The 26,419-nt window shown below is 46.5% G+C and overlaps 1 protein-coding gene across 1 annotated transcript in view; it reads left to right on the forward strand.

Annotated features, from left to right (window-relative positions):
- Positions 1 to 15,559, forward strand: part of C8B (complement C8 beta chain) — a 239,857-nt gene extending 224,298 nt beyond the window's left edge. Inside the window, exons 11-12 of the mRNA XM_085602504.1 lie at positions 8,918 to 8,986; positions 14,415 to 15,559. Of these exons, the coding sequence (XP_085458630.1) occupies positions 8,918 to 8,986; positions 14,415 to 14,566 (221 nt within the window). The 3' untranslated portion in view covers positions 14,567 to 15,559. The remainder of the gene's footprint in view (positions 1 to 8,917; positions 8,987 to 14,414) is intronic.
- The last annotated feature ends 10,860 nt before the right edge of the window (positions 15,560 to 26,419 follow it).

Consider the following 26,419-nt stretch of genomic DNA (forward strand, 5'->3'; position numbering starts at 1 on the left):
CCACTATACAACACGGCAATCAACTACAACATGCCATTCCACTCTATGCTCCTCCTTTCTAAGACACTCTGCGACACGCCACTCTATGACACACCACTTCACTCTATGACAAGCCACTCTATTCTATAACATTCTGGTACACACCATGCACGTCCACTCTACGCCACTCTTTGACACTCCTCTCTACAACACAACACTCCACTCCATAACATGCCCCTCCACTGTATTATACACCACTCAGTTCTACAACATTCCACTCCACTCTACAGCACTCCACACCACTCCACTCTATGAGACTCTACTCAACTCTACAACATGCCACTTCACTCTTCGGCATGGAACTCTACTCTGCGCAACTCTGTGCCCCTTCACTCTAAGATGACATGCCACTGGTGGAGAGGCACCTGCTTGCCTTGAGAGGTACTGTGACCCGAGAATACTTTGGCAGCCTGCTCGGCAACCCCAAATATTTGAAAGGCCTAATCTCTACTGACGATGGATAATAATCCAGAAACACATGTATAGAGATGGCCAGTACTTATCTGCACCAACCTGGTGAAATACTCGAAAGACTTTTTGCAAGTACACACGCTTGGCGAACTGCATGCACCATAATGCTTAGGGGCGAACCTGCTGGGAGGTGAAGCAGTGTGATCCCACATTGCTTTCCTGTTTAAAAGGCTCCCTCGAGCCACTTGAGCTGATGAGCTCGTGTAGAGGCACCTCCGTGCCTTGAGAGGAAATGTGACCCAAGAATACTTTTGCAGCCTGAAATGCCTAATCTCTACTGACAACGGATAATAATCCAAAAACACGTGTATAGAGATGGCCAGTACTTAGCTGCACCAACCTGATGAAATACTCGAAAGACTTTTTGCAAGTACACACGCTTGGTGAACTGCATGCACCATAATGCTTAGGGGTAAACCTGCTGGGAGGTGAAGCAATGTGATTCCACATTGGTTTCATGCCAATATATGACACATTATGACATGCCACTCCACTCTACTGCATGACAGGCTACTCCACTCTATGACATTTCACTATATGACATTACACTCTACACCACTCCACTGTACAACACGCCACTCCACTCTGACATGTCACTCCACTCTGTGACATGCCACTCCATCTCTACTCCACTCCACTCTGACACTCTGTGCCACTCCACTATATGAAAAGTCACTCCAATCTACAGCACTCCACTCCACTCTGTGGCTTACCAATCTACTCTACACCACTCCACTCTACCCCCTCCACTCTAAGAAACACTATGACATACAATTCCACGCCACTCTACTCTTCGACATTCCTCTCCGCCCTACTACATTTGATGCCCCTCCATTCTTTGCCACTCTTCAACACTCCACTCTACAACATGCCACTCCACTCTACTCTATGACATAGTGCCCTCCTCTATGACACAGCATTCCACTCTATGCCACTCCAATATATGCATGCCACTCCACTCCACTCTAAAACGTCACTCCACTCTACGGCATGCCAATCCACTCTACGCCACTCCACTTTAAGACACTCTATGACATACCAGTACAATTGATTCTACTCCACAATACACACTCTCCTTCACCCTCTGTCCCTCCACTATGCCACTCTACTCTGATCTATAACACTCTACGACATGCCTCTATACTTAGCTCCGCTCCACACCACAGCATTGTATAACACGCCACTCCACTCTACGCTGGAACATGCTATTCCACTCTAGTCTATGACAAGGCAATCCCCTCTACAATATGGTATGTCACTCTATGATATTCTAATCCACTCTATGCCCCCATTCTAAGACACTCCACAACATGCCAATCTATGACACACCACTCCACTCTACTCTATGACACTCCACTCAATTCTACAACCCTCTATAACCCTCCACTCTAACCCACTCTTTGACACTGTACTCTCCAACATGCCACTCCAATCTATGACATGCCACTCCACTGTACGACACACCACTCCATTCTAGAACACTTGAATCCACTCTATGACACTCAATGTCATTCCACACTATGATATGCTACTTCACTCTATGACACTCTTCAACATTCAACTCTACAACACTCCACCCCACTCTACAACACTTTACTACACTCTATTACCCTCCACTCTACTCCACTCTTTGACATTGCACTCTACAACATGACACTCCACTCTATGACACACCAATCCACTGTAAACGCACAACTCCATTGTACGTCACTCCACTCTACAACACAAATTCTATGACATGCCACTGTGTGACACACCTCTCCACTTTATTCTACAACACACCACTCCACTGTATGCCACTTCTCTCCACTGTATGGCACACCACTCTACTCTACGACATGCCACTCCACTCTACATCACTCCAGTCTGCAAACCTCCACTCTGGAACATGTCACTCCACTTCATGACACTCCACTCAATGGCACTCCATGACACTCTATGACACACCACTCCACACCACTTTACAACATGCCACTACATTCTAAAACACTCTACTACACCCTAAGCCCCTCCACGCTACACTACTCCATGACACTCCCTTCTGCAACGTGCCACTCCATTAACTTACATGCTACTCCACCTTATGGTAAGCCACTCCATTCTACAACAGTCCACTTCACTTTATGCTTCTCTACTCTATGAAGTGCCACTCCAGTCTACAACACACCACACCACTCTATGCCACTCCACTGGGTGACATGCCACTCAACTCTACACCATTCGACTCTGCACCCTTTCACTCTAAGACATTCTACGACATGCCACTGTGTGACACGCCACTCCACTTTACTCTAAGACACACCACTCCACTGCAAACCCCTCAACTATGCTGTATGACATGCTCCTCCACTCTACGACGCACCACTCCACTCTATGACACACCACTCCACTCTATGACACACCACTCCACTTTACGACACTCCACTCTACGACACAACATGCCACTCCACTCTATGACATATTGCTTCACTTTATGACATTCCACTCTATGATACTCCATGCCATTCCACTATATGACTCACCACTCTACTCTACAACACACCACTCCACTTTAAGGCATGTCAATCAACTCTTTCAAATCCCCTCTATGACCCTCCATTCAAAGACGCCCTATGCCATGCCACTCTATTCCAGGCCACTCCACTAAATGACATGGCACTCCACAGTATGACACCACTCCACTCTACAACACTCTACTCCACTCTATGACACTCCATGCCACTTCACTCTATGACATGTCCCTCCACTCCACTCTGTGACATGCCACTCTATGCCACTCTTTGACCCTCAACTCTACAGCATGTCACTCCACTCTATGGCATGCCACTCCATAGTATGACATGCAACTCCACTCTACAACACTCTACTCTACTCCACTCCACAACACTCCATGCCACTCCATTCTATGGCACATCGCTCCACTCAACGTCACTCCAATCCACTCTACAACATGCCAGTGCACTTTATGGCAGGCCACTCTACAGTACAACATGCCACTCCAAACTACACAACTCCACTCTGAGCCCCTTGTGTTTTGCACTTCTTTCTATCAACCCTGGTTCCTAAGTGATGATGTAGGACATCAGAATGTGGATGGTTGCTGGGTTGGAATTAAGAGTGTTGTGAAAGGCAGTTGGACCTGGCTTTCTGGTGGATGAGGTCTCTGTATCTGTCGCTCCTAATAAACTCCTGTTCACCACCAACCTGAATGAATAATCTTTTATTCATAACAGAAAGCTTACCTCCACACCCCTCCATTCCTAGACACTGTACGGCATGCCATTCCACTCTACTCTATGACACACCATGCCACATCACACCCCTCAAATTTATGAAACACCACTGCAGTGTATGAGACTCCACTCTATGACACTCCACTCCATGACACTCCACTCCACTCTATGACACACCACTCCACTCTATGACACGCCACTCCTCTCTACTACACTGCCACTCTACTTTATGCCACTTGACTCTATGCCCCTCCACTCTAAGACACTCCACAACCCACCACTTTATGACATGCCACTCATCTCTATTGTACAACATACCACTCCACTCTACGCCACCCCCTCTACAACATTATACTGCACTCTATGCCCCTCCATTCTGTGCTACTCTACAACAGTCTACGATAGGCCACTCCACTCCACTCTGCCACATTCTACTCCACTCTTTGCATTTCCACTCCACACCACTTCACTGTAAAACACACCACTCCATTCTATGACATAAAAATCTACTCTATGCAACTCCATTCTAAGCCCCTCCATTCTAAGATACTTTGCAACATTCTACTCTATGGCACACAATTTCATCTATCCTTTGACACACTACTCAAAACTATAATGCTCTAATCCACTCTCTGCACTCTTTGACACTCCACTGTATGACACGCCGCTCCACTTCACTCAACGATACTCAACATCACTCTACAACATTTTACACCACTCCAGTCCACTCTATGACACACCACTTCACACTATGACACGCCACTCCACTCGATAATAGGCCACTCCACTATCCGACAGGCCACTCCACTGTATCACATGCAACTTCACTCAATGCAACTCCACCCTATGCCTTTCCACTCTAAGACACTCTAGGACACTCCATTGTATGACACGACACTCCACTATAATGTATGATACACCTTTCCACTCTATGACACTCCATGCCCTCCAATCTATGATATATCTCTACATTCAAGAACACATCCATCCATTCTATGACATGCCACTATACTCTATGCCACTCCATGATATGCCCCTCCAGTCTAAGACACTCTATGACATGCCACTGTATGATACACCACTCACTCAATGACATACTACTCCTCTCTACTGTGTGACATGTCATTCCACTCTACGCTACGCCACTTGACTCCACTGTAGGGAACTCCATGCCACTGCACTCGATTGTATGCCACACCACTCCACTCTGCGATAAGCCAATCCACTCTATGCCATTCCACTCTACGCCCCTCAACTCTAAGACACTTTATCACATACACTCTGTGGCATGCCAGTTCACTCCACTTTGCTCTACCACATGCCACTCCACCCTACTACACTCTATGTCCCTCCACTCTACGCCACTCTTCGACAATCCACGCTACAACACGCCATTCCACTCCAGTCTACGCCACTCTATGCAACTCCACTCTGCAAAACTCCATGCCACTCCACTATATGACACTCCACTCCAATCTACAACACATCACTCCACTCTATATGATATGCCAATCCACTCAATACCACTCCACTCTATGCCCTTCCATTTGAAGACACTCTACGACATGCCACTCTATGTTGCATCCCTCCACTTCACTCTATGCTACGCCACCCCACTCCATTCTATTACACTCTATGCCCCTCCACTTTACAATACTCTATGACACTCCACTCTGCAACATGCCACTCCATTCTCTGACATTCTACTCCACTATATGACCAGCCACTCCATTCTATGACAATCCATTCCACTCTATGCTACTTCAATCTACTCTACGACATGCCACTCCACTTTATGACACGCCACTCCAGTCTACGACACACCACTCCACTCTATGACAGGCAAGTCCACTGGATGACATACCACTCCACTCAACTCTGCACCCTTCCACTCTAAAACACTCCATGCCATTCCACTGTAAGCCACTCCACTTTACTGTATAGCATGCTACTCCACTCTACAACACACCACTCCACTCTATGACACTCCACTCCACACCACTCCACTATACTATATAACATGCCATCCGACTCTACTCCACTCCACTCTATGATACTCCATGACAATCCACTCTACTATACACCCCTCCATTCTCTGACATTCTACTCCACTGTATGACAAGCTACTCCATTCTATGCCACTCCAATATACTCTACAACATGGCACTCCACTCCATGACACGCCATTCCACTCTATGACAGGCCACTCCACTCTAGGACATGCCACTCCACTCTAAACCACTCAACTCTCCACCCTTCCACTATAAGACACGCCATGCCATTCCACTCTTAGCCACTCTACTGTACTGTATGACACGCTACTCTACTCTACAACACACCAGTCAACTCTATGACACACCGCTCCACTCTATGACACTACACTCTATACCACTCCACTCTACGACACACCACTCCAGTCTACGACATGTCACTTCATTTTACGACACCCCACTTTATGATACGCCATGCCAATCCACTATGTGGCACACCACTCCACTCCACAAAACACCACTTCACTTTACGGCATGCCAGTCCACTCAAGCCACTCCACTCTAAGACACTCTATGCCACGCCACTCTATGGCATGCCACTGCACTCTGTGACACGACACTCCTCTCTACAACACTCTACTCCACTCTATGACACTCCATGCCACTCCGCTCCATGACATGCCACTTGACTCTACTCTATGACATGCCACTTCACCCTACTACACTCTATACACCTCCACTCTATGACACTCAGCTCTACAACACGTCACTCGATTCTATTACATGCCACTCCACAGTACAACATGCAACTCCACTATACAACACTCCATTCCACTCTACAGCACTCCATGGCACTCCACTGTACGACATGCCACTCCACCCTATGACAGGCCACTCCACTGCACAACAGGCCACTACAATCTACACCACTCCAGTCTGAGGCCCTCCTCTCTTAAGACGCTCTGCAGCATACCATTCCACTCCACTCTGGGACATCTATGTCATTCCACTCTACTGTGCTACACATTACTCCACTGTACGACACATCACTCCACTCTACAACACTCCACTCCACTCTACACCACTCCAGACCACTCCACTCTTTGAAACGCCACTCCAATGAATGACACACCACTCCAGTATACGACACTCCACTTCATGACACCCCACTTCACTCTACGACAGGCCACTCCACTCTATGACACACCACTCCACTCTACCACATGCCGTTCCACTCTATGCCACTCCATGCCACTTGACTCTACACAGTCCCGCCATTCTAAGACATTCTATGACACACCAGTCTACAACATGCCGCTCAACTCTTTTCTACAACACTCTACTCCACTTTATACCCCTTGACTTTAAGCCACTTGACTCCACATCACTCTACAAGACTCCACGCCATTCCACTGTATGACATGCCACTCAACTCTATGACACGCCACTCTACTCTCCGACAGGCCAAACCACCGTATGACATGCCACTCCATTCTACGCCACCTCACTTCAATCTACAACACTCCACTCGACAAGCTCGGGGTACCGACAAGCTCGGGGTACCGACGGATAGAGCGGGGCCTCAGTATCCTGAGCCGTTGCCAGGTGAGGTGAGGTGACTTCCTCACAGAACATGGATACTCACAGTATTCGTGACACAGATGAGGATTTGAAACCTACTAATTCAGGTTACATGGTTGTGCTTGTTCCAACTGTTCATTTTTTTCACTTTATTTTGGGCACATTGTTCGCAGTAGTTATTCATACAGTGTCTGGTCCTGAAGAAAGCCGTGGATTGAATTAGTCCGTAAGGCTGAAACATGTCGACCTTCCTTCTGACACAGACAGTTATTATGTTAAAACTGTCACTGTCACTGCACTGTTTTTAGTCTGGCCTTTAGGGGATATCAAATAAAACTTCTAACCCATGGGTCATTTTATATTTCACTTTCACTCTGTTCACACACTGCGTCCATCACCCCCTTAATAATATCTCTTAACATCTAGTGGATCAAGTCACTCTCAAAAAACATCCGTGAGCTCCCCTGTGAGAGGTTGTAGCCCTTGGCGTCACTCGTGTAGCACTAGGAGGAGACCCAGATGATGAAGCATGTCACCTCGGTGAGTGATGGGAATCCGTCCTACCAATAGGTATGCCCAGACAAAGGTTCTTGTCACTCCATACATTGTTGTGTTCTAGTAAACCTCACTAAGCATTAGACCCGTGGATACTGTTGTTGTTTGGATTCATTGACTTTGGGGAATATATCCACGCCTGGTGTCAAAAAGTTCCCTAAGGCCCCTCTTCTCTCCATTTGTATTGTTGTAATTTTCTTCATTAACATATTCTCTATTTTTGTAAATTGGAGTGAAATTTGTATTGTGTTGTATTTTAGATGTTTTCACTGTTTTGGCACTTCTAAATGCTTTACACATTTTCTTAAGTTAAACCCATCTGCTCTGTGTCATAGCCACAAGAGGTTGAGTTCTGGTTTAAATTATTGAAACCTTTACTGGACCTAACAAATATTGTGCCATTATAACATGTGGTGGACTACCATCCACCCCACCTAATAATCTACTTTCTCATAGCGTTGAATTATTATGAATTTTAAGAGAGATTTTTTGGTGGAGACGTGTGCAGCCTGTTAATACATGTATTACATGAGTACAGCAATCAAAAGGGTGGGTTTTCTAAGAGCAGTGGAGCAATGAAAGAACCCATTCAAGGATGTGTAAGTGATGGAATGCTATTTTGGAGTTCACATTTATTTGAGAAGAGGAAAACACCCCTCGGTTGCATACCTTATCCAAAGTGACCCAGGAGTGGCCAGTTCCAAGACAAAGGGACATGTGATTAAATTTGCTTTTATGTTTGAAGGTATTGATCGTCATAGTTAAGTTGGGTGCGAGGGCTTTTTTGTGGTATTTGATGTAGTGCATTGATGGTAAAATATCCTATTATGATGAGGAAGGACACATGAGGAGTAAGGATAATATTTTGAGTTCCAGGAATGGCTCGGTAGCATAGATCTGATACTGAAATATTGAAACAATTGTAGTGCTTCACATCATTAGTTTTGCATTGAGTAGTATGATGGACCAGGCTTTAAGAAAGTGGCACACAAAGGAACCAGTGGCAATAAAAAAGATCAAAATCTCACACACTTATTATTTTTGCAGGTACACAATGCAATTGTATTTGTCCAGTGGGGTTCAGTGGAAAAGCATGTGAGGTTACAGAGAGAAAAGGTAAGAGTATTAACAATGCAATATCTTCATTTCCAGATTTGAAATTTACTGTGAGCATATTGTTGATCATTGAAATTCATGTACATCATCATTAAGAAAATAAAAATTTATTATTTTTATCTTCATGTGATGTTTGGGTACTGGAATTCATACCTACACCTTTCCAAATAAAATGTGCTCACTTGACAATGCAAGTGGGGGTTTGGTTTCATTTTACTTTTGTCACAGGAACCAATTAATAAAGAAGCAGTGAGAGATGATGGGGCTTCACCAGCTTCCATTATCAGCCTAGCCCCCCTTCAGCATGAATCTAGATCAGCTGTAGGACAGTTCCAGACATTTTTTCTATCAGCATTTTGCTTATTGAAGAAGTGCTTACTACAGTTTCCTACTTGTGCCAAGACAATTTTCGTACATTTCTAAAGAAAGGCAAGCATGTGAATGGTTGCCCTAAACACTGTCATCATAAGCAGAATTGGGTGAAATGGGGGCACGATCAGACCACTGACTCCCTATATGTATGGAAAAGGCTGCTTTATTGAAACATGGGCGTGTCACATAAACATCCTTGGCCTTCTGCCTTAAAGAACTAAAATCTCATTATAATTAAATAACCTCATTCCATACCCACCTCCCCTAACCCTATTCCCCTTATTCGAACCCTACAACTTTAACCTCCAGACCTATTGTTTTTTCCTTATTTCAAACTTCCTCTTCTGCCTAGCAGTAAACTAAATAAACTGTGCTCAGCTTGGTGTCTCTATGACGTAACATTTTAACTCCAGGACTTCCGGTGTGCATTCACTAAGACCCTTTGGTTCTGTCTGTTTATCTTATATTAAACAAACTAACTGTAAGTGAAGGCCTGCAAACTTGTGGGCCAAACGCCCCATCTATGCACCTGTCCAACGCAACTACCAATACACATCCTGCCCCTACCCACATGCTACAACTAGCCTGCCTCCATGCCAGCCCATAAGGTTAATCTTATCTCAAATTACTAGAAACCAGGGATGGGAGAAAAATCAACCTAACTTGCATGGGCTGCTACCATGTACAGTTACAAAAAGATGGTGGGAGGCTGCCCAACATGGACTTCTACATATCTCTTTGGCTATATCTATTGACAGATGTATCCTAAAGCGCACAGTCAACTAGACTGCATCCATCCTTCTCCCAATACCCCTGGGGCACAGACCTCCCTTCGATCTGCAGTCCCACAAAGCCCTATTGGGTGAAATGGGGGCACAATCAGACCTAAACTAAATAACCTGTGCTCAACTTGGTGTTCCTATGATGTAACATTTTAACTCCAGGACTTCCGGTGAGGGTTCGCTAAGCCCTTTCCTTTCTGCCTGCTTATTTTATATTAAACAACCTAACTTTAAGTGAAGACCTGCAAACTTGTGGGCCAACCGCCACCAGAAAAAGGCACCAACTGACTTTTTCTGCTCCCCTGAACTGGCAGCTCATTCCTTCTCCGCAAGTTTCAAACTAAGAACTCCCTAAACTCCAACAAATATTGCCTCATACTCTGAAAGATGCACATCGTCATCTCTGAAGAAGACCACCTCTTATAATGAAGATCCACATGTTGCAACTGACCTACCTCTTTGTCCCTACAATAATGCCTCATCTCCCTATTTACTTTTCTCTTGGCTTTATCTATTGCTGCCGGCTTCAACGCACCGCTCCAACACCTCTTAGGAATAAACTCCATTCAGGCTACAAAACACCCTGACCATTGTGCCCTTACTTCCCTCAAATCCTGCTTCATAGATCGCATTAAAACTAGAGCGTTCTCCACCACTGTGTCATTTTCCCCCCAAATGGATGATCAAAATATCTGGACAAACATCCCTCCCCATAAATTTGTTGAGCTTCGAGGGCAGCTCCCACCACCTCATGCCCCTAGATGGACAAAGAGCTGTCAAGGAAACCAGGTTTCTGCCCCACTCATTCCTCACTGCCACCCATTCCACCAATGTTACAAAGGAATGCCCGACAAGCCAGCAGACAGGGGGCCTGGAACCGATCCTGCAAAAGAAAATGGTGTAAGCACACCATTGCGATAAGAATGTGCCCTCTTCCCTGACATCAGCTCTCACATACCTCTGGTAGCATCCTGATGACCACCTGCCTGGCCCCTTTATTTTCTCCCTAGACTCCCTCTCTCTACCTGTCTCATTCTGTTGGTGGGTGAATACTAGCCCTGCCTGACACCAGAGTTTTCTGCCCCATGTTTCTGGGCAGACCTCTTCCTTCTGCCTTTCCAGTAATACCATTGCTCATTTCGACTGCTGATCCATTTTAGACCTCAGCAATCGAATTTCCACCATGTCCTGCCTAAATGAGACTTTGTCCCACTTCAAACCCTGTACCCTTCTTCCCCCGAGCAAACCTGATACCTGAAACATCAACAACATAAGTGTGGAGAACAACAGGATTCCCCATAAATCAATGCTTGCCAGATTCCCTGAAAATGTGAATCTGATTAAACATTTCTCAGTCATCTGCGGTATAAACTCTACAACGTCTTTGACTCTCTGCCATTCCCTCTGTCTGCTTTGAGCACCTGAGCTAAAAAACTCGGCCCAAGCCTGGTAAAATGCCCTACGCGTAGACTCTGCCAGAGACCCCACTACAAGTCGACACATCCTCTGCCTACAACTGTCCATAACTCTGGTGCCATCTACGTTCTGTCCCTGTCCGCTGCGGTGGCCATTCCATGGAACGTCTGCCACTGTGAAAGAGACAAAGCGTCTGCAATGTCATCGTCTACACCAGGTACATGCCTAGCTCTAAACAAAATATCCTGCTGCAAACATTCAAACACAAAAACCATCAGCAACTTGAGAACCGGTGCATATTTGTCTGACTGTCGTTTAGTTACCTGCCCCACAGTCATGTTGTCCACCCAAAACAGTACCCTCATGTGTTGTAACCAGGCCCCCCACAGTGTTGCAGCTACTACTAATGGGAGGAATTCAAGAAAAGCAATGTTATGCCCTCCATGTTTCCAGTCATCTGGCCATTCTTCTGCACACTAGTACCCATGTCAGTATAAACCAAAGCCTATGCTGCTGGAGGTGTTTTAAAAAATATGTGCATCCCAGTTCAGTTCCCAAGGTGTGCCCATCGGAATGCCTTTGAAAGAGGTCAAAAAGATCCTCCACATACGTAGATTTGCCTTAACCCCTGCAGACAACCTAACTTGATGGTGTGGTAAAATCAGTCCAGCCAGTGCTAGGCCGAGGCATCTGCAGAAAGTCCTCCCCTCCTGCATCACTCTGCACGCAAAATGTAGGTCGCCCAAGAGCACTTGAACCTCCCTAACCATGACTTTTGTTTTTGCCAACATTGTGTCTAACAGGACTTGCATGCCCAATTTTTTATCCTGTGGAATGTGCACTATGATTGCCACTGAATCCAATTCAGTGCCCAGAAAAGCCCAGAAAAGAAATGATGGTCACTAGACACACCCTTTTCTTCGGAGCGAGAGTGACCCCAGCGTGCTCCATGAGATCTTCACAGCTAACCAGCAGCCGCTGGCAACCAGGTTCCTTGACCATGAAAAAGTCATCAAGATAGTGTTTGACCTTCTCGTGACCTATTCCTTGTACAAAAAAACATTGCAGGAACATACTGAATCGCTCATAAAGGGTGCATGAAATCAAGCATCCCATCGGGAGGGCATTATCCACATACCAAGATCCTTCAAAATGTATACCCAGCACTTGAAAATCCTCTTGGTGTACCGGTAGCAACAAAAATGCTTTTTATTTTACATTTTGCCACGAAGGCAGGAAGGACACTGAAGGTTGTCCTCTTCCCCTACCTGTGGGGTTTCAGGAGAGATGCCCACTCCACCTCTGACCCTTCGCCATCGCTCCACTCAAGCACGGCTGCTATTATCTCTGAAGCCCTGTCACTCTGCACCAAATGCATGGCTGCACCCCCTTCTATGGGGCCCTTGTAGGGTGTTTTGGCAACCGACACCTCCTAGTGGGAATCAACTGTGGCACAAAAACTACTCCCTGACTGAAAACCAGAAACCTGCTCCTCCCACCCAGCTTCCCAAAGGCCCCCCATCAGGGGTACCAGCAAACCCATCTTCCCTGCTCCCCCATGCCTCAAGGAAGTCTTGGCTAACCTTACCCCACTCCCCTCTGTCCTCTCCTACACCTGTCTCCACTTCCCCCATGGCCTGCCAGGTCTGGCCCCCTGAAAGACAGCAAGCCCCCTCATGCACCTGCCCCAGCTCTAAATCAATGCTCCCTGCTAGGCCCTGTGCCCCCCCCCCCGTTCAGAGAGGCACCCCACCCCCTGACCAGTGATCTCTGGGAGGCTCCTCCTCGACCCCCCCACTACTGAAAGACTGCCTGTTAGGAGCTTGGATCCCCTTCCCCGAGGGCCTTATCCCTCCCACACTTTGATGCTTATACTCTGTGGCGCCCCGCCCCTCCCTTCCCTGGACAATGAGGCCAGACTGCACTCTCGTTTGCGGCCTCTTACACTCAAGTGGCTCGTTGCTGGTCCCAAGGTTGCAAGCATGCCAGAATGGCAGCTGCCACCCCACTAGACACCAGCCTGATAGGCCGTGCTGGCTGCACAGCCTCACCTTTGACGGCTAGAAGATCTAAGTGCCCAGCCTCGGACAGCAGCTGGAGCGCTTCCGTCAATCGCTGATCCTTTATTGCCTCGACATGCCACAATTTATATCGGTGTAAGAAATACACCCAACACGAGCGTATAAACGCTAATGAACAACAATTCTTGAAACGCCACAGATAAAAATGAGCTAAAGACACTCTGGAAAATTCACTCTAACTAGCCTTGGCTGCCACTGTGTACACCTACAAAACGATGGTGGGTGGCAGCCCAAAATGGACTCCTATATATCACTTGGGCTACACCTATTACCAGATGTAGCCCAAAGCGCACACAGTCAACTAGACTGCGCCCATCCTTCCCCAAAAATCCCCGGGGGACAGACCTTTTTTCGGTCTGTGGCCCCAAAGCCCAATTTGCAGCCATTCCTTAGGGTAACAGTAGTGAGTATCCTCAGTGCATCAGCATTCAGGATACCTTGATGTTACTACACATAAACAAATATGCGAAGTAGGAGACACTAGATCTTATTTCCGTTTTCAATCCCTGATATTCAGGAAAATCACATTTAAAGCGAAAGCGCCAAAATACGTTTTCACCTGCAACAGGAACAATTTCTACCATTTCATTTTGAAGGATGACTATATTTTTTATACATTTTGGACAAAATGAAAGATGAAATGGTTAGCTATGAGTGATCTTAAACGTTTTGAAAATGTGGCATTGTTCTTTATTGCTCGCGCTCTAATGAATAAATAGCTTTGATCGATGTTCTAGTAGTGGTGATTAAATCATATCTACATTTTTTTGGTTCCAGATGTCAGTCTTAATGGGAACTGGGGTTGCTGGTCCAGCTGGACATCATGTTCCAGTGGAAAACAAACAAGAAGCAGGCAGTGCAACAATCCTATTCCACAGAATGGCGGGCAGACATGCCTGGGCATAAATGCTGAAGCAACTCAATGTTAGCTGAAGAATTTATGTGCTGAACAGAAAAATACTGTAAATTACAATTTAAATTGTGTGATTGCGAAGTGTGTCACCATTTTGAAATTTCAGTGATGTAATTAAAATCAGGAAAAAGTAAAACGTGAGATATGCACTTATGTAAAGAAGATGAACATTTTACTAATAAAGTAAAAACAAAATAGGGAAAAATGTGCAAAATCATTATCCAAAGAGAGGGAATCAGTGCGTTCACTTCTCGCTAAGCTGTGTTCAATTGGCACACATAGCACATTAAAAATGTTGATAATCATTGTATATTTGTTTTTCGTTCCCATGATGATAAGAGATTTTGACAAACATTAGTTATAAGAAAATTAACCTATCACTACAGTTTTGTTACCTTAAAATATTTAGCCTCGTTATCTTTAGTGCCATTACTAATAGAAGAGAGAGTCTAATGATTTACATTTACAAGTTTATATCCAAAGTTGGGAAGAGCTAATCTTCCTAGAGTGTTCCTTCTTGACAAGAAATACAAGGACTATTGATGCCGGAAACACATTTTTAAACATTTGTTAAATTTCCTGTAGATATTAAACATTTATAGGAATTTAAATTGTTGATAGGATAGTATTTTTAAACATTTGTTAGGTTTCCTGTAGAGATTATAAATTTATAGGAATTTATATTGTTGATAGGATAGTATTTTTAAACATTTGTTAGGTTTCCTGTAGAGATTATAAATTTATAGGAATTTAAATTATTGATAGGCTAGTATTTTTAAACATTTGTTAGGTTTCCTGTAGAGATTATAAATTTAGAGAAATTTAAATTGTTGATGGGATAGACTTGCATTTTAGGAAGGGCAATGCTGATTACTACTGATTAATGAAGACCGCTCCGTTTGTCATTATATATTTTTTTATTTCATAGCCTCTTGGTTTTTCCTTGAATAACTGGTTTTGCTCACATGCATTTTGAACTCCTAGTTATAAAATCCTGGAATCTGCCAATAATTCCGTGTCTTTCTTTGTATTTTTCTAAACTCGTACGTCTTGAAAAATTGACACTTCTGTAACATTTTTCTGCTTCTACTTCAACTATACAACCAATATAAGATAATGTAATCTGCAGAGTGGTTAGATGTTACAGGTGCATATATATTGAACAACCTGATATCATTATTGCACTTAACCACGTACCTCATGTAATGGTTTGGAATTCATGAAGAAAATATGGCTCAGCATAGTAAGGACTGCACCAGACATCTGTTCTGTTCTACAAAACGTGAGTTAAAATACCACAAAGGGCAGCTTGGCTTTCAAAAGGAAGGAGGATAGGTTTTGTGAGAAAGTGGATTATTAGTGGGCTAGCAGGTAGTCCACCACGAGCCATAATTTCACTATCCTAGTTAGGTTCAGTAATTGTTTCAGTAATTTAACCCTGAGCACAACCTCTGTTAGCTATGGCATCAGGCGTAACTTAAGAAAACATGTAAAGAGTAGATGAACCAAACAGCAACAAAAATTCAATAAGGGAAATCAGAGATATTCATTTTTTAACTTTTAAAAAGAAATAGCGCCAAAACCACAAAGCACCAATCATGGTCATCTGGGTGTGCTTGCCTGATGCAATTTAAGGCCAACCGCAATTGAGCGCGGGTCAGATACAAAAACCAGGTTCTTCCCGGTGAGAAGTTTTCACTTCTCTGGAATGGAAGTAAAAAATCCCAAGGAAGCAGGCTGTAGCTGAAAAGGGCTCCACAAGGCCTCTCAGCCATCAGACAAGTCCCCGGTGAAGTTGTTGACTGCTGGCGAGATTTTCTCTGAAGTAAGGTTCCTTGGCTGGATACTTCTGGTACATTTGCCTGGTGAAGATTTCAACGTTCAGATTTTCACATTCAGATTTAGACTCTGTTTTGAAGCTTGTATTCATTCAGTGGAGGAAGACTTCAAGTTGAAGATGTACAGGGTTACACAAGGCTAGATACGCTCTCCGCGATGTCTTGCTGAAACAGATTTGCTGCTTCAGAAAAACTCAGAGACTGGAATCAACCTGAATCTTTCACCCTGCGGCAATGCAGCTCTGTCTGATTGTCTTGGCATGTGTGTCCCAGCCCTATGGAGGTCCTTGGAGCCAACAAATGTTTCAGTCTTAGGTTTTTCAGGCTGTTAGGAGGAGTACACTTTGTCGCAGTGAAGGTTCCTTGGCCCTCAGGCAAAGTAATTGGGGGTCAACACTCACTCCAACAGAAGCATCCAGTTGGGCCCATGGAAGGTCCAGTTGAAATAGGTGACCTGTACTATGCAGGAAAGGGAGTTCCTCCAGCTTTTTGTAGCCATGTAGCTTAATAGGATTTCTACATCTGACTCTTGGAGTCTACTTTGTTCTGGGCATGGGTGGGGACAGGACCAGTACTTTATGTTCATTCACAGGTTTCAACAGCTGGCACAGGCCTTCCTCTGTCTTCCACAGGTCCTTTAGTATTCTGAAGAAGATACCAAAGGCTGCCACATGTATGCCTGGCACTAGCTTGTAGGTGGGGGGGGGGACTCTTGGCCCCTCCCTGACCAATAGGGACACTGTTCCAATTGGCAACCATACCTACATTTGCAGTGGCTTCTGTTTGCCTTACAGTAAACAATCTCAAAGTGCACCTCTCTACCTAAATACAACAGGGTAAACCATTCTGCCTGTGTGCCCACCCCAGAGATAAGGTTACAAACAACAGGGGCAACCCTAGAACCTAAGCCAGGGGTAATTAACACTATAGTCCGAACAATGGTTCAAGTACACCACTTGGAATGAAAGCGATTTTTAGAGAATAAAAACAGGGAAAATACCTCCCCAAGTAGAAAAAGAAAAGAGAAGGAGAGAGAAAGGTGCTACCCAACTCGTAAGCTCCTAAAACACACAGTACCCATGTACAAATAATTTTTCTAGTTTTCCATGAATAATTTTTTAATATTATCAAAAAAAGCGTATCAAAAAAAGACAAAAAAAATATCAACAAGGGATAAGGCCAATAAATTGAGCAACCCCACCACTGTGGTCTCTTCATACTGGTGCTGCGGCAGATCCACTCATACTGGGAATGGTGTCTGCTTGACTGGGTTAACAAAGAAGGGCCCTGCCCAGGTGTCAGCTACAACAGGCCTATGACAATGTACCAATTAGGAGTATAACCAATTTCAACATAATATAGGGGTCAGAGCACATGCACTAGAGTTTAGTTAGCAGAGACCCAGTACACAGAGTCGAAAAATCTGTGGCGTTGGTCCACGAAAATGTGGGTGATCACGCAAAAGGACATATTTTCATTCAGAAACCTTTGGGTTTGTCTACACATAAGAAATTCTACTCTAGTGCACTTTCTCACTATGGTGTGAAGCATGCCTCATTTAAGACAGCTTGTTTGAAGGCAAGTGGAGGGGAAGACACCAGCAGCTAGCCAATCTTTGTAAATATGGAACTGAACTGCTTTCCCCCTTACACAATGCAGCACAGCAAAGCAAATGTAGATGGTGCACAGTTTTTTGTGTACTGCATTAGTATATCTGGGTCTATCTGCATTCCAGCCACAAGTGTTGGATGCAATAATTTCCTTCATGTCAAAGCACCTCAGGTTCCCCAATCAAAAACAAGTGAACAGAGTACACTCTGTCCTTAACACCTTCCACATGTCCTGAACTATACACATGTCACTTAGTACTACCTGGAGATCTGGTACATAAAGCTAGAAACAAAAACCAAAGACACTCGGGCATGGTCTGGACATACAAAATGGTATCCACCATCCTTTAGCGCTCCTGCATCTGCACCTGCTATCTGAAATATATCCTGGAGCTGACTGCGCGGATTTGGTTGTAATACTGCTGCCCTGATCCCAAGATGCCCAGCAACTGTGGTGACAGTACTGCAGTCTATAGCGACTGCAATTCCGGTTGCCTGCTGGGGAAAGGGGCCTGCTGAGGAAAGGGTTGCCTGCTCGGGAAAGGGACCTGTTGTCTTGCCGTGCATCCTTTTAGTCCATCAAATTCCTAAGCAGTCGGCCTCCTGGGATGACCCCCCCCCCCCCATGTGTTAATTGGGAGAAGATCTGAGTCGATGGCTACACCTACCTTTACTATGATGATGGGGCTGTGGTGTAGGACAAGATGAGCAGCCAGCCCGAATTCTGCGTTCTAGGTGTGAAGGGTGTCTTAGGTGAACTTGCAGGGATGGCGCTGGCTGGGACTGAGTGTGGCTGTGAAGAGGTCTGCGGTGCACTTCAGGAGGTACTGAGACCCCAGCTCCAAAGAAGAGGCATGACGAGAAGCAACACGGATGCTTCAATCAAGCCCAGAGTATCCTGAGAGACATCCTTGGATCTCATTGAGGGTGGGGTGTCTTGTGTGGTCATGGGCCTCTTTCTGTTGTTAGGGCTACTGCTGTTGAAGACTGGCTTACAAGAGGGCCCTGATGCTGGCACTTGGAGGTCAGGACATTTCACCACCTTCTCTTGGTGATCCCGTTGATGTGCTGCAGGTGGCTGTGCTTTGGGATTGGGATGGAGTTAACTTCACCGGCTAGGATCCTGCCCGGGGGGGGGGGCTTGCTGCCTCTCTAGCTGTGAGTTGCTCATGCCCAGGGGCAGTGAGGATGTTTGTAGTTATCTCCTGATTGGATTGGGAGGATTCCTGACTGCACATGCCTCCCTGTTTGACAAGCAAGATGGTGGCCTAAATAGAAGATTTCAAAGGTTGTGCAAAGTGTAATAATGTGCACTTCATGTCATAGCCAGAGGGAGTGGCAGGCCCCTGCACAAAACAGTTCCTCAAGATGCCATTCTGCCTGCAGAGCTACTCTTGACCTGCTTCCCATACAACAATCACAATGGGCATTGGTGATATGCCTACCACCCAAAGGGGCTGCCCCTAAACTAGTGATTGCCTGTTTCGCGATCTTCAGAGACAAAGACCTTGTCCTTCGAATGGTCAGGGGTCTGGGAGAAGTCTTACATGATTCACAAAAATTTACCAGACTACACAAGAATAGTATGGCCACAGCGAAAGCCTTTTGAGCAGGTAAAGCAGAAGTTCTAAGCAATGGATATAAAAAATATGTGGCTTACATCTGCTATACTATGAGTGATCTTACAGGTTAATACTCTGTTATTTGATTATCCAGATTACACATGGGAGGGGGTTGAGGCGAAAATCTCATTGGCGTACTCAAGATTAATGTGCAAAGGAGCTGGGAAGAGACAGTTGGGATGGGCGATGACTCACTAGCTGTGGCCCACAGAACAGAGCAAGGCCGAGATGAACAGAATTGGCCTTGACAACTATAAAGAGAAATGACTGCAGAGGTGTCTTCGGACACAGATATTGGCAACGATCCACCCGACCCATCACAAAATGGACCTCCACAAATATTTGGTACTCCACTGAATAGTCAGCTCATACTGTACTATTGTTCTTCAGGGGCCTTGTATAAAGATGAGCAGGCAGTTAGGAGAGATATGGTTCATTCAATTATGGGGTGACAGATGCGTCTGAATAGGAAGTATGGTTTGTGGAATGTTGGGGGGTAGTTGTAATGTATATAATGAGGCAGATTTACAAGCCCCATGCGCCACATTTATGCTGCCGTTACATCACTTCTGTGATGCAGCGGCAGCGTAAACCATGCGCCACGTTGAGCCTTATTTACAACATGACGCATCTAGAGAGATGCGTCACGTTGTAAAGCCCTGCGCCACATGAAACCTGCGTTAGGTTTTCTGTGGGCGTTCCGGTGCACGAACGCCTCATAAAAGTGACGCAGTGAAATCTACAAGATTTCACTGAGACACTTTTATGTCCATGCTACGTCAGAACCATGCGTCTGCTTGAAGGAAGCAGGCGTAAGTGTGACGCAGCATGTTAGGCATAGGGCGCCCCTGATCATTGCTGGAGCCGCGTCGCGCTTGCGACACAACTCCGGCAATGTGCCGCCCTTACGCCACAAGATGCGACATGCATTGCCCTATCCTTGTGCCACGGTGCGCCGCATTTTAAATGTGAAGCATTTGTGGTGGCACAGGGAGGGAATTGCGTGTCGCATCTTTTCTGGCGCATCCCTGCTGATTTGCAGAGATGCACCAGAACTCGTAAATCTGCCCCAATGTATCTAGTTAATGTTTATTCAGCAGAGAGGGAGTCCATGTCCCCGCTTCCCATTGGTGTGAAACTTACCATTCATGTGAATTTGTGTGATGTTGATGGGGGTCAAGAAATCCATTGACCTTCTAGTGGACTTGCTCCCTTTACAGCGCAGCTCTGCTTGGTAGTTGCTGCTGCCCCCATAGTTGCTGCTGACCCCTGATCAGGAGTGTGAGGCCCTTCTCCACTGCAGGCTCCTGCCTGTGCCTCATTCCTGGTAATCTGGTGGTACCACATCACTGCTCTGCTACTAGGGTGCCCTCTGTCTATTTTTCAGCTTTTTCTGCCTTTATTCCACTTTTTTCCTGCATTTACACATCCCTTTTTTCACCACCCTTGGCCTGCCCCCCTCCAGTGACCCTTCCCGCTTCCTCATTTTCTGCCTCCCAGCTGTCCAGGCCACTTGCAGCACTACTTAATGGTGATTGCTGCACGACCGCAGGTGAAGGCACACCAAAGGCAAGCCCACAAGCCCATCTGTGCCAGTCCGTGCCTGGACCGCACCCAGCGCCTGGGACCCTGGTTCTCAGACCTTCCACCGATACGACGCCAGCACCCTCCTCACCCTCAACTCAGAACACCACACCGCCTGCCACCTCGTGTCGCGGAAGGAGACCCAAGGACCCATCGCTTGCCAGAACTGCAGCCAAACCTTCACCCACACCAATTCACCAGATCCTCTCACCACCCAGCTGACCAACAGTGCACCTGACAAGCTCAACTGCATCCTCCTCAACGTGTGGTCCTACCACAAACAGGCCACACACATCTGGGACCTCCTTGATGCCACCTCTCCCGACATTGCCTTCTTCATGGAAACCTGGGCCAACCCCTGTTCTCGACTGGACATCGCCATCCTCGACGGCTACAAAATCATCTGCAAGGACCACACTTACCGACCAGGAGGAGGCATCACCATCATCCACAAGAACACCCTCTGACTGACCACACACTCAAATGACCCAACGATAACCATCAAACACCTCCACTGCCAGGTCCAATCCAACCTCAACAACACCCTCTTAGCACCCTCATCTACAGGCCCCTTGGCCTCCAACCACCCTTCACTGATGCAACTGTAGACCTCATCGTACCTCAGGCTGTTGCATCTACCGATTACATCCTACCCGGAGACCTCAACTTCCACCTGGACAACCCCAGTGACCAGAACACCGCCTCCCTACTGGAGAACCTCAACAACATAGGACTCAAGTAGCTACTCACATCACTGATCCAAACAGCCAGACACACGCTTAATCCTGTTTTCTCAGCCAGTGGGAACATCACCTACAGCCAAACCACAATCACCTCTGGCACCACCTCCACTGCGTGCATCTCACCTTTGCCACGCCCACCATCCACCACTGCCCTCATCACCCCCTCTCATAACTGGAACAAGGCCACAGAAGAACTTCTCATTGACTTCCTCAGCAAAACCACTCCGCCAACACCAACAGACGCCAACACTGCAGCGCCAATTGATCTTGAACTACGCTGACGCTCTGAGACCCTCAAGAAGACACCAGGCAAGCAACACTCCAAAAACTCCAGCTGGTTCACTCCCACCCTCCACGAGTCCAGACATGCCTGCAGATGACTCACGAAGAGATGGAGGAAGAACAAAACCCTGGAAAAACCCACGCAACCTTCCCATCTCCCTGCTCCATTTTCTGGCGAAGGTACTGGAGGCCCATGTCGCTAGAAGCTTGCCCAACTTCTTGGAACAATCAACATACCTCAACACCCACCAGGCGGGCTTCCGCCCTTGACACTCCACAGAAACAGTAAAATTAGCTGTCCTAGATACTCTCCATGACAATGCTGACAGAGGCTCTCCTCAGGCACTGGTACTGCTGGACCTTTCCGCCGCCTTTGACACGGTCGACCACACCATTCTGGTACCGTGTCAGGCAAACCGGCATCCAGGGCTGAGCCGCTAGATGGCTTAGTTCCTTCATGGAAGATCGGTCCCATGCAGTTCGCTTAGGTCACTTCATGGCCCCTAAACGTAGAATTACGTGTGGCATCCCCCAAGGCTCCTCTCTCTCACCTCACCTGTTCAATCTCTACATCCTCCCCCTGATTTAGTCCCTTAAAGACAGGATGGTGACTTTCTTCAATTACGCAGATGACCTACAACTGGTCTTCACGGTCGACAATTCATTCGCCTCAATTTCTAAATTTCAGACCACCATGTTGCATATTCAACATTGGATGGACCACAACAACCTCAAGCTAAATCCGGGCAAGACGGAGCTAATCCTCACAGGAGACAGCCACAAGTTCTGGGGCCCACACTACTGGCCGTCAGAACTAGGCTCCCCACCCACCCCTTCCTCTTCGGCAAAAACACTTGGTGGTACCTTAAACAGCGATCTGTCACTAAAATCGCAGGTTGGGTCGATTATCTCCAAATGCAAAGATTCATCGCCTACTCACACAGGAAGCCCTGACTCAGGTTGTAATAGCTACCATTCTGTCGCACCTGGATTATGCAAACTCTGTCTAATTGGGCACGCCACTATACTTGCTCAAACGGCTCCAGATAGTCCAGAATCACGCAGCCAGACTGATTCTTCGACAACCCAGGTAGCACTCGGCAACACTTCTAATGAGGAAATTGCATTGGCTTCCCATCCCTCAACGTTGCGCATTTAAAACTGGCTGCCTGATCTTTAAATCCTTGCACGGTCATAACCCCAAATTCATAAAGACCCTGATACTCAGGCACACTCCCTCTCGCAACTTGAGATCGGCTCACCTCTGGCTCCTTTCCACTCCCACGTTCAAGCGGAAACGTCAGGGAGGCTGCAGATTTGCAATCCTTGCCCCCAGATTTTGGAATTCCCCCCCCTTGGAGAGCCGCTCATGCACTGATCTCCTGCAGTTCAGGAGGACCCTCAAGACATGGCTATTTGCACAAGCCTAAAACTGACCCCTCCATGTGTGACGCACAAAGCTTACTATAGCGCCATGAAACCAACCGGTGTACGTGCACTAGGCCTGGGCGGTAAATTCCGTTCCGCTCGCGGAATTTGCGGAATCTGGGTAATTTCGCGTTCCGCGGAGAACGCGGAATTGCCCAAAATGCTGTTTTCCGCGACTTCGCGAAATTTTTTGCTTGTTCGCGTTCTCAAAATGCGTGTTCGCGAGATATTTCTCCCCGAGCACGCAATCAGTGATTGTGAACAGGAAAAAGCATCGCGAACAAGCAATTCCGCGTGTTCGCGGAATTTCTGCGTGTTCGCGGAGATTTTTTACCGTTTCGCGGAGATTTGCGTAACGCGATTACGCAAATTCCGCCCACCCCTAACGTGCACTCTACAAATCCTTCTTAACATTAACCTTCAAATTCACTATCAACGCACATCACCTTCCCGTCAAAAACACAAAGAAAACAGCCTTCCAAGACAGAATCAACAGCAATGCACACAAAGGCAAAGAACTCTTCACCATCATCAAGGAGTTTACCATGCCCAACAGTGAGACCCCAAACTCGGCACCTTCTCCCACCACAAGATCCATCAGATCTGCAACACCTTGACACCCAAGGCCCTGCCACCACGCCCATCACCAATGCATGCAACCACACTGCACACTAACAGATCGTGCTCAACTGGACTTCGCTCACCACAGAAGACACATTCAAGACCATGAAGAACATCCACTCAGGAGCCCCATCGGATCCTTGCCCGTACCACATCTTCCATAGAGCAACAGCCTCCATCGCTCCCCAGTTTCTCCGCACCATTAACTGCATCATCGAAACGCCACCTTCACTGATGACTAGAAATGTGCTAAGATCAACCCCGCTGCTGAAGAAGCTGTCCGCTCACCTGACAGCCCTCAAGAACTTCAGACCCATCTCCCTCATCCCCTTCCCAGCCAAGGTCATCAAGAAGGCCATCAGCGCCCAACTCTCAGAGTGCATCGAATAGAACTACGTCCTGGACACCTCCCAATCCGTCTTCCAAAGCAACCACAGCACAGAGACTGCACACCTCGCTGCCACCGACGACATCCTCTCCCTTCTCGATCAGGGCAAAACCACAGCCCTCATCCTACTGGCCTCTCAGCTGCCTTTGATACCATCTCCCACCATACCCTAATCATGAGACATCACAATGCCAGCATTCGCAACATTGTACTGTACGGCATCCACTCCTTCATCACCAACTAAACACAGCGAGTCAGCCATATAACACAAGACCTCCGACAACTCCACTGGCTCCCAATCAACAAGCTCCTCACACATGCCTACAAAGCTCTCCACGATGCAGGACCAGAATGTCTGAACCCAAGCTTACATTCCACAAACCTGCCAGACAACTCAGCTCCGCCCAACTCACCCTGGCCTCTGCCCCACGGATCCAAAAGACCAGAACCAGAGGAAGATCCTGCTCCTACCTCGCTACCATTACCTGGAACATCCTGCCCCTTCACCTCAGGCAATCCGTGTCGTTGACCAAATTCAGGAAGGATCTCAAGACCCTCATGGGTGAGTAGCTGCACTATACAAACTCCTGATTGATTGAAAGAGTTGTGACTTGGAATGTTAATTGTGTCCTGGATAAGAGCAAAAGGGAGTGGTGATGTCTTTAGTTAAGTGTTAAGCTCTGGCGGGCCTGTTATTGCAGCATAACCACTTGATGGGCAACAGGGGAATGTTCTTGGGCCACCATGGCTACACAGGAGTGTACTTTGCAGTGTTCGCCATGAGATCCAGAGGCACTGCTATCCGGTTACATAAGATCCCTTGACCTGGCGGTCACCAGGGTCCATCTGAACATACTGGGCAGACACAAATAGTGGTTACCTTGGAGGGATCCCCATGGAAAATAGGCAGCATATACACACCACCAACATTGGTAAAGAATACTCTCAGGGAGATTTATGGACTCTTGCTAGGTGCCCCACTGAAGACACTGACTCTGGGGAAGAATTTTTATGGAATCTTGAATCAAGCTCTAAACGTGAACAGCCCTAATCAGGGCAACAGGTCACTAGCCTTCAGTAAATGGATCAGCTCCATGGAACTTGCTGATGTATGGCACCACAGGCACTCATCTGAAAGGCAATAAACACACCACATTACATCTTATAAATGTTGCACTAGACTAAATTACCTGTTACAAGCCAACGACAGTCCTAGGGGCAGTCGTTGGTCCTGGGTTTTTCCTAGGGTTATCAGACCATGCAGCGGAAGAGATGTGCCTCACAAGCACAATCCAAGGGCTAACGGGCACTTGGTGACTTAATGCCTACTGGCTGAAGGATGACGGCTTTGGTGATTCCCTACATGATATTATCGAGGAAGACTTTGACATTAATGTCTCTTCTGTGTTTTCACAATTCATTCTTTGGGAGGGATATACAACTGTACTTTGGGATGAGGCCTTCTCCTTTGTGAAATGGGAAATAAAGTTGTCAAACTGCTTTATTGGCTGTCGCAAATAGAACAACCAATTAATGTTATCACAAAAATTCATAACAGAATTTTGGATGATAACTAACCTGGTACTGATAGCAGAGATCTTCGCAATATATTATAAAAAGCTGTATAACATGAAACCTACCTCTTGGCCTGAAGTTACAAATCCAATAGCCAATGACTTGATTGTCAGGTCTCTCTCCAGAGAGGACTGTAATGAAGTGGATCAAATGCTTTCCATTGAAGAACTCCAAAAGT

Source organism: Triturus cristatus, chromosome 4_2, assembly GCF_964204655.1.
Source record: "Triturus cristatus chromosome 4_2, aTriCri1.1, whole genome shotgun sequence".
Lineage (NCBI taxonomy): Eukaryota > Metazoa > Chordata > Amphibia > Caudata > Salamandridae > Triturus > Triturus cristatus.